Raw genomic sequence first — 10,320 nt, 5'->3', positions numbered from 1 at the left:
GACTTGTACTAAAAGCAATGGCAATATTGATCTTCTGTAATAGCCCCTTGTAACCCAAAGTATTTCAGTAGCCTACATTAATCTGTGAAAACCTACATCTTGCTACAATCTCAGTTTTATTTAATTTTACTTTAGGCTAGTAGTTATTAGGTCAGTTCCTCACCAGTTGTGATAAATTGATGCATCATCTGTGATGGAGCAAAGCTGTGTCTGTACGCTCCTACTCATACAGACTCTGACATGAATATATTGGCATTAACTGGATTTGTGTGGAGGAACTAAGGAAGTGTGGGCTGGGTGAGTGGAGAGCGAGGTGGACAGAGAACTGCCTCAACAACAGAACTCAGAGGGTTGTGATCAATGGGGCAGAGTCTGGATGGAGCCTGTCACTAGTGGTGTTCCCCAGGGGTCTGTGCTGGGTCCAGGCCTGGTCAACATATTCATCAATGACCTGGATGATGGGACAGAGCATCCCCTCAGCAAGTTCGGTGATGACACCACGCTGGGAGGAGGGGCTGATACACCAGCAGGCCGTGCTGCCATTGAGCGAGACCTGGTCAGGCTGGAGAGCTGGGCCCAGGGGAACCGCATGGAATTCAGCAAGAGCCAGTGCAGGGTCCTGCCCCTGGGGAGGAACAACCCCCCGCACCAGCACAGGCTGGGGGGCACCCGCTGGAGAGCGGCTCTGCTGAGAGGCCCTGGGGGTGCTGGGGGGCAGCGAGGTGACCCTGAGCCAGCACCGGGCCCTTGGGGCCAAGGGGGCCAGCGGTGCCCTGGGGTGCATGGAAAGGAGTGAGGCCAGCAGGGCGAGGGGGGTTATCCTCCCCCTCTGCTCTACCCCAGTGAGGCCCCATCTGGAGTGCTGTGTCCAGTTTTGGGCCCTCCAGTTTAAGAAGGACAGGGAACTGCTCGAGCAAGTCCAGCAGAGAGCTGCCAAGGTGATCAGGGGCTGGAGCATCTCCCTTGTGAGGAAAGGCTGAGAGACCTGGGTTTGTTCAGCCTGGAGAAGAGAAGGCTGAGGGGGATCTCATCAATACCTATAAATACCTAAACGGTGGGTGTCAAGATGATGGGACTAGGCTCTTTTCAGTGGTGCCCAACACCAGGCCAAGGGGCAACGGGCACAAGCTGGAACACGGGAAGTTCCCCCTGAACATGAGGACAAACCCCTTTGCTGTGCGGGTGCCAGAGCAGGGGCACAGGCTGCCCAGGGAGGCTGTGGGATCCCTTCCCTGGAGACATTCACCCCCCGCCTGGACGCGGCCCTGTGCCCCTGCTCTGGGGGTGCCTGCTCCAGCAGGGGTGGGACGGGGTGATCTCCAGAGGTCCCTGCTAACCCCCACCAGTCTGGGATTCTGTGATATTCAACATAGAAAAATCAGTGTCAAAACCTGCAAGTGTTTCAAAACCCGCAAATAATTTCAGAGGTAATATGTTTTCAAAGCATGAACCAGTGTGCTTCTGGACCTTTCCTCTAACAATATGCTCTGGGGTCGATTTTCCCATGTTTATAGGCCAGATTGCAAATGCATTGGCTGGGAATGGAAGTAGAGTCATGCTCCAGCAATGATTTTTACTGAGTAACTATAGATGAGAAAAGGCAGTTACTACCTGGCAAAGACCCTGCATTTTAAGTTTTTTTTACAAACTGTTTTTCTGCCCAACCCTTTAGCATGGAATTGCAGGAGTTTATAGTGATAAGTGAAAGAAGTTGATACTTGAGACCAGTAGCTGCCAGACACTGTAATTCTTTCTAAATCTGTAGTCAGCAGAAGTGTTTCTTGCACATCTACAGCTGGGAGGGTGGCTTCATAGCCACTGAATGCACACATTAGAGCTTTTTACATACCTCTGCCTCATTACTGGGCTGATATAGTGCTGGCAAAATCTGAATTTGCCTCTGGCTTTGCTCTTCCCTCCCTCCTGGAGTGCCATTGTATGTGCTGTGTTTTTTTAAATCCTAGTTTTCAGGGATTCATTTCAAGCAGTTACTAGGTATTGCTCACAGGGGACAGGACCAACCCAGCTGGTAGCAGGAACCTGCCTCTGCAGTTTGTGGGTCGCAATGGGCTGATCCTGAATGGCTCAAGTCAGTGGGAATTTTCCACTGAAGAAAGGTAGGCTCTGTCCTGAAAGCAGCGGGTAGGACTCTCTGCCCATGCTCAGTGGGTCTGCCCTTCTCAGTCACAGCCTACCGAAATCTATTTGTTTCACCATTTTCTTCTCTTTTTTCCCAAGTCCGCATAAAGCCTGCTCTTCACTCTGCCTCCCCACCTCGCAAAAAGATGGTCTAGTTTCAAAGATGGGAGTTTGCAGAAAGTCAAAAGCTTATTAATAGCTCTCTGCCTTTTTTTAATCTATTCAAAACGCTGTACGGTATGCAAAGCTGTTGTGACATGATTTTTCTTTTTAGTATCTCACCCTTTGACTGTCAGTACTTAAAGAAAAATTAAATTAAGCGTCAGTGAAGGCTGTAATGCTACTGTTTTATAGCTGGTGTGGATCTCACCAGAAAATTTTGTGAGAGAGAAAATAAGACTCTGTGTATGTGTTTGTAGATGTGTAAGTGTATACATGCATCTCACATGCAGACCAAGAACAGCATAGTCATTAGCAAAACAGTAAGATAAGGAAAACATTTATATATTGGAAAATCGGGGAAAAAGCCTGTTTATTTGTAAATGGTTAATTGTGTAACTTTGTGTGCCCCCTTCCCACGCAGAGGTATCAGCACCCCTGCAGTGCAGTACTGCCCCGTCTGGCAGACGTTACGGAGGGTGAAAGGTACACTGTTTGGGTGAGGATGGACTTCACTGACCTCCAGGTAAGAGCCATCCCTGCTGATCGTTTTATCTTAAGCCCAAGACGACCTTTTACCATTGCTGGAGCAACTTTTCAGCCACAGACACTCTTCAGTATCACTGGGGAAGCAAAGGCTGTATCCCCTGGCAGGGAGTTAATGAATTCATCCAAGATCCACATCCAAAATGGAGGACAGAATCATGGGAAAGCTAAATATAAATCAGTGCAGCTTATCAGGGCATGACAGGTAGGACATAATAATCTGCTACAATTATTTTAATGTATGAAACCAAAGTACCCGTTCACAGCATTTAGCCCAGTGCAAGTTCTTACAGAAGAGATTAGCAAAGTATGGGTGATAAACCACCAGCTCAACCTTATATGAGGCATGGAAGGAATCCCCAGAAGTGGATATCCCCAAACCAGGAGATTCTAAAGACAGCAGTGACCGAAGCAGGAGGGTGGTAATGGGAGGGACCTGCCAGTTTTCTGCATAGCAGCTCCTCAGAGGTGGCAGCGATGTGGCCGGCTGGGCTAACTGGGGGTTCATGTGTCCCCATGGACATTGTGAGCTCTCTCTCGCTCCCCCCAAATACTCTGGCACTTTTTGTCCTTGACCAACCCTTCTCAGGGCAGGTGATCATGACAGTACGTGTGTGTATATATATACATAGACATAAATACTCTGTGTGTGTATATATAGATATACACACACACACATTATGATGATCTGGTCGATGGCAAGCTGAACGTGAGCCAACAGCGTGCCCTGGCAGCCCCGAGGGGCAGCCGTGCCCTGGGGGGCACCGAGCCCCGCATCGCAGCCGGGCGAGGGAGGGGATTGTCCCGCTCTGCCCCGCGCTGGGGTGGCCTCACCTCGAGGGCTGCGGGCAGGGTTGGGCGCCGCAGGACATTAAGGGTATAAAGCTACTACAAAGAGTCCAGAGAAGGGCCACGAAGTTGGTGAAGGGTTTAGAGGGGAAACTGTAGGAGGAGCGGCTGAAGTCCCTTGGTGTGTTCAGCCTGGAGCAGAGGAGGCCGAGGGCAGCCCTCGTGGGCTCTGCAGCTTCCTCACGAGGGGAGGAGGAGGGGCAGGGCTGGTCTCTGCTCTCTGGTGACCAACGCCAGGGCCCGAGGGAACGGCAGGGAGATGTGCCAGGGGAGAGTGAGGCTGGGCGTTAGGAAAAGGTTCTTCCCCCAGAGGGTGGTGGAGCCCTGGAACAGGCTCCCCAGGGAGAGGCATCACGGCACCAGCCTGGTGATATTCCAGAAGCACTTGGACAAGGCCCTCACAGACACGGTGTGCATTTGGGGCATCCTGTGCAGGGACAGGGGTTGGACTTGATGGTCCTTGCGGGGCCCTTCCAGCTCAGGACATTCTATGATCTACACACACACACGCACACGCACATCTGTATATAGAAAAGGGGTCTGGGGTGTGTGTGATTTCGTGTGTGTGTGTAATGCAAAGCTTGCAAGATGCTGGCAATTTTGAATCTAGAAGGGATACTAAAAAAAAAAATAAATTCCAAGCATTAACCCTTCCTGACAACTAAAATCCCATTTGCAACTTAGACACTCCTTGTACTTTGGCTTTGGTTTGCTTCCCTTCCCGCCCTCAGCGCCCCCGTACCTGACATTTGGTGCAGCTGAATCATGGAAAATCAAACCATTCCAAGAGTCTCAGAGTGGTTTTGGAAAGGGAAAACCCATTTGTTTGCGGGGTCAGGTAAGGCAACATACTGGAAGTGATGTGTGGTACCCACAGTAAAAATAAACTAACAAGCTAATAAACGGTCAATTTAACAGAAAGTTAAGGCAGGTTCTGACCCTAGATGACACAACTCAGCCAATGGTGTATGGACAGGTATGTTATAAATGTATTACCTGATGTGAGGATAATTGTACAAATGTTTGAAAATAGGTTTCCTGCTTTCATGTGGTGCTTTAATATTGCCCATACAGAGGAAAGGCGACGAAATAACGTTTTAAAATCTGTAATTAGCATTGTACTAATGCTGGCTGTTTAAATTAGTTAGTAATATTAAAGAGGAGCTCTAATTTAATAATAGAGACACAAACCCAGGTGTTTCTGAGTGAGGATGGCTTCCCACCAACTGTATTCAATATAATTTTGCCTTAATTTATACTGTAGATAATGGCCACTGTAGCATGTGGCTGTGTTTACAGAATTGCCCTGGATACCTTCAGAAGAGACAGAAAAACTTCACAATTTGCAAACTGGGGCGGGAATAAAAATGAAAGGTTCCCCCCCACCCCTACTAGTTCCTTAAAAATAAATTTTAATGTAATTTGAAAAGTTCTGATTTTGGAACAGTTATTATTTTCAGGTTGGTTTCACTTCTGCTTTTAAAATATAGCTTTCTAGAGACCTTACATTAACTTCACAGATTACAGCTGACATTGAACAGAGGTATAAGGTATAAACCAAATATAAAAGACCATCCGTTCCCATGCATGATTAAATGCTGGCTCAATGTACTGCAGTATTTTTGATCCCCCAAATTTAATAAAATTCAGGACAGGCAATAAGGAGTCGCAGACAAATTAAAATTTATTGAGACAGACAAAAATGCAACTATTTCAGACTACAGTTAAGCATTTACAGTTAACCAAAGATAGCAAAATGCTCACATTCCACTTAACTCCTTATGGAAAAAGCATTCAGAATCTACTATGCAAATCTACTTACTATGACAGTCTACATCCATCTACAGTAGGGACATCAAACTGAAACACGTAATATTTGGATCTCTTCTTAAAGATCTACACATTTAAACAGTAACGGACATCAACAGCATTGAGAAAAGTATAAAAAGACCAAAACCCACCTACTGTAGAAAGGGCTTTTTGATGTGTAGTAACTGTACAAAGCAGTCTATGTATTAAAGGAACTTGAATGGCATACAGAAGGGACTGCAATAAAAGCCAACAAATGTAGGAAGCTAAGCTTGAACGATCTGGTGGTCCGTATCAAGTGGTGACCTTAGATCTATGTCATTTGCTGCTTGAGGGGAAAAATGCTACAAAACTTCTAATATCAAAATATTCCCATGCCAGAGACTAACAGACTAGGCTGGAGAGGCAAAGAGAAGCATTCACTAACAAACAGTGTTGTTTTAAATATAAACTTTACATTTTCAATATAAACTGTAGAATAAATATTAAATAAACACTTCAAATGGTTTCAAATAATAGTACAGAATAGCTTAAAAAAAAGGTGACGAAAAAGAAAAGGATTCTTTGTGTTCACAGCAAAGGCCAGTAATGACCCAACAACCGAACCGTGCTGAAATCTGAACTCAAGGAGCTTTTGATTTAACCACAGTAGTGAAAAGGACACCTTGAAACATAAAGCAACACCCAACAGTATTTCATAGTCTCTAATAAGAAAAGAAAATGAGATTAGAAATTGGTTTGTGTCTCTATAAGAATGGGACAACTCTGATGCCATTTTTTCACACTGAAGATGGCTTGATGCAGATGGGAAGTCCTGCTTTGCAAAAAAAAGAATAGAAAAGGAAAAAAAAAAATAATAGAAAAGGAAGAAAAAAGAAAAAGTAAGTAATTAAATTAAGCTGAAAGCAAATTAAATCCTTTACAAAGCATGATGAATGGAAGGGGCTTGATCTGGAAGAGCACTGGTTCTTGGTAGAATTGCTGGTTTCTTTTGAAGCAATAAAACGGGCATCTTCCCAAATTGGACACCCGCACACACGTGTGCACGCACATATATGTGTATAAATGTGTATACACAGACACACAGCTATACACACATGTATACATAGGCTGCAGATCCCCCAGCCACCGGAGGATGCCAGCGGATCACAGAAGAGCTTTGCTAAATCATTTTGTACTAGTTGGGCACTTGCTCTTAAAGCGATCCGTAGACTGAGCTGCCCGTCCAAGCCTGAGCTGCCTGTCCAAGCCTGAGCTGCCCGTCCAAGCACGGCAGCCCGTCTGCCCGGTTCTGGCTGGCTGCGGCACCTCGTGGCCTGCCGCTGCTCTCGCTAAACTCTTTTATAGTCGCACCCAACTGACCCAGTCAATCAAATGGCTCCCCCCCACCCCCCCCGCCCCAATGCTGGCCCTGATTCAGAAGAACATTTGACAACTGAGGCAGGTGACTGAACAATTGCCAGGCTGGGGTGCCTTCCTGAATCCGGGCCAGTGGGCTTAAAATGGGACATGGGGGTGGTGGTGTGTGTGTTTCTGTGTGCTGGGAAATGTGCTACCAGAGGTCAGCCAAACCAGCCAGGGCATCTGCCCTCATGCCTGGCTGTGCTGGGCACAGAGCCATGTGACTGGGATCCACAGCATGTTTGTGCTGATCAGTCTGAGCGACAGTAAGTGCTTCATAGTCTAAAATAAAGACATAAAACTGCCACCTCTGATTTGGAGTAGTTGCATGTGAGAGATTGCAGCTAGGAGAGGCTCACCAGTGGTGAGAAATGGATGGCAGTGGCATGTCTGCACATGTAAACTGAAGGATGTCAACATTCAAAGGCTTATTTAGCCATCTTCCATGTTTGCATGTGATTTAGAAAGGCTGCAACTTTGGACCCTGGAGTTGCCTGCAAGGGCTTGGTTAGGCAGGCTTTACCCTGGTGAGGTGCTGGGCAGGGGAAGGGATTTACTGTGTGGCTTTTGAAGTAATGCATAGTTCCAAGATAAGCTGGTGCAGACATGGAACTGCAAAACAAAACAAACAAAAGCCAAAACAAAAAAACCTCCAAACCCTAGCTGTGTGTGGAGACTGAGTCCAGGCAGGAGGAGAATAACTCTACTGATCGTGGAGCTCAGATTTATGTCAGCGTGAAAAGGCAACGCTGTGCCTTAGGCAGGTCTGGCACAGGACAGCAGCGCTAGACCCAGAGAGTATGGGTTTAATTAATAAAATATGAGAGGGAAACCAGCTACTGATGGTGGTTGATTGCTTCTCACAAAATCATACTGTTTAAGGAAACAAAAATGCTGGTTGTATCTGTTCCTTTTGCAAGTTAGTGTCATTTCCTATGAAAGGCAGCGAGAGTGCGCGTGTGCTGTGCAGCTCATGGACAATGATTTTTTAAATAAATTTCCAAAAGCTATAGGAAAACCAAAGGGATTTGCGACAGGGAGGATTGCGGGCCTTTTGCAAATGCCTGTGATGGCAGATTTTTGGGAGGATGCGAGGGTGTGACCAACACACAACAAATTCTTCACGATTTTACACCCCCTTCTGCATTAAAAACAATTATGCAGGCTTGCTCTGTGGTCTCAGGTCATTGATCTAGATAGACAGGCAATGAAAGAGGAGAAAACAACTGAGCCCCTGCAACACGTGTTCTCTGAAAGGAGTTCCTCTTCTCTATTGCTCTTCTGATCGTTTCTGAAAGCAGAGGTCCTACAGAGAGGGAGAGGGGCTGCAAAGCCCTGCCAGCCTCTGCAGTGGGCACTGACTTTGGAGAGGGCTGAGGACCACAGCCCTTGGGCCAGTGTCCTTAAAACATTCTGCCAGCCCGCACGGTATTTGCCTACTTTTGCGTGAATAGGTAACTAGCCATGTTTTAACTCCATACTGCCGCCACCTCTACATCCAGCACTAACTCAGAGGACAAATAATTAGACTAATGAGTTTTCTGTGTAATAAGCACATTTTTCATTCTGCAAAATAACTCACAGGCAAATCACAGGTGCTGCTAAAATACTTGTATCTGCATCCTAATGCAAGCGTGGGCTTAAGGAACCGCTTACTGTTTCTGAAAACAGCAAAAATAATAAAAGGTCACCACAGTACATTACTGCATCAGAGAACTGCAATGGGAAAGGACATAGCAAAGAATTTCATGTCAATATGCTGCGATACAACTGAAGAGCTATGAGGCTATGGGCGATGCGGAGGGACTCACAGATTGTATTTTAATACTGTTCTCTTTTACGTGTGTGATTTATGAGTGTGCAGCGTGTCACACTGAGCAAAGGGGTTCTGCTTTTGAAACATGACCACCTAAAGTTGCTTTTTTAAACAGGCCAAATAAATATTATCTATTTAAATTAAAGGAATGACAGCTTATTACTTTTGATGGTTAGTGTCTTTGACAGCTTTATAACTTGGGAATGAAGGATTGCTAAATGAAGAACAGGCAGCTCCACAATGTGTGAGCAGGAGGCAGAGGCTGCCTGCGTCATGTTAGTGCAACTCTCAGTGCAAATGAGTTCAGACAGAAGCTGAGGAACAGCTATGGAGGGGGTTTTGATGCTACAAATTCACAAAACATTCTTTCCTTAAACACTTTGAAAGGCAGATGGACTCTGTTCCCTGCCTGTAGGGCTTGGTACATGGTAGCTGCAGGTTCCCAGCATCTCTTAAGATCAAGGCCGTGTTCCTTAACCAAATAACCAGTGTCAGTGAGCTGATCTTTGCTCTGGTGGGAGCTTTGCTTTCAGTGTGGGCTGGTCTAAGCCTGTTGGACCCATTCTCAGAGAATGTAAGGAAAAGCAAATCCCGCCAGTGGGTTTCTTTCTGGATCAAACCCCTGGTGCTGGGCAGCCAGAAGTCTCCGTCCAAAGAGACTTACTCCTTACTGGAATGTAACAGATATGGAGTAGAAAATGAGGCACGTACTTTTCCATCTTCATGAAAGAAAAGTAACTGTTTCTGATATGATCCAGGTAACAATTTATGACACAAATGCTCTAACACAAGAAGGGCTTCTAAGCCTTGTATTGGTTTGTTGAGCCCCTTCTGCAGTTCTTTCACAGGATATATTTCATAAGCTGTGCAAGTGAGGATTAACACATGAAATGTTTTTGAAACAAAACTCATTGCCCCTGTGGATAGAACAAAAATCCCCCAAACCAACTGAACAAAAGCTGTTTTCCAAACAGTCCTTGCAGGAAAAAAAAGTTGCCTACCAAATTAAATAGACTATACAAAATTAAACTCAGTAGAGAGGGAATATTTGTGCCAGGTACTCTCAGATACAATTGCAGAGATATGATGTGACTTGCAATATTGTGCAAAATGTGAGTCCTCACTATGATGGGCACTACCATATATAACCAATTTCATCATCCTTATCATCATCTTCATCTTCATCATCTTCATTAGCTGCTCTTACGTGAATCTTCAGTTTCCCTTCTTTGTCTTTTTTTGCTGTTTCAGGTTCCTCTTCCAAATCATCCAGCAACACAACAGATCCACCACTGCCAAAATCCCCTGAGGTTTCTTGCTCTTCTTCTGAAACAGGTGAGCAGGAAAGGTCATTCCCTCACATGACACCAAATCCTCGTTCATCACTACCCTTCTCATTCAAGCCACTATCATTTGCAATGGTACTTTTCAAATTCATTGGTTCAGCTATCCATGAAACAACATCTGCAGTTCAATTTTCATCTTGACTGGGATATATATATACACACACACCCCAATTTACTCTGAAAAATTTACTTGCATAAACTACGCTTCGCCCTCCTCCTAGAGACTCGCCTGGAGAGTCTCAGTTCACATGCATG

General features: G+C 45.6%; 1 protein-coding gene across 1 annotated transcript in view; it reads right to left on the bottom strand.

Moving 5' to 3' along the window:
- Nucleotides 1-5,359: 5,359 nt before the first annotated feature.
- SPOCK1 (SPARC (osteonectin), cwcv and kazal like domains proteoglycan 1) overlaps nucleotides 5,360-10,320 on the bottom strand; it is a 333,797-nt gene continuing 328,836 nt past the window's right edge. The window contains exon 11 of the mRNA XM_064458363.1: nucleotides 5,360-10,045. Within this exon, the coding sequence (XP_064314433.1) occupies nucleotides 9,855-10,045 (191 nt within the window). The 3' untranslated portion in view covers nucleotides 5,360-9,854. The remainder of the gene's footprint in view (nucleotides 10,046-10,320) is intronic.

Source organism: Phalacrocorax carbo, chromosome 8 (assembly GCF_963921805.1).
Source record: "Phalacrocorax carbo chromosome 8, bPhaCar2.1, whole genome shotgun sequence".
NCBI classification, from domain to species: domain Eukaryota; kingdom Metazoa; phylum Chordata; class Aves; order Suliformes; family Phalacrocoracidae; genus Phalacrocorax; species Phalacrocorax carbo.
Note: the sequence above shows the minus strand (reverse complement) of the source record. Positions and strands in the feature narration are given on the sequence as shown.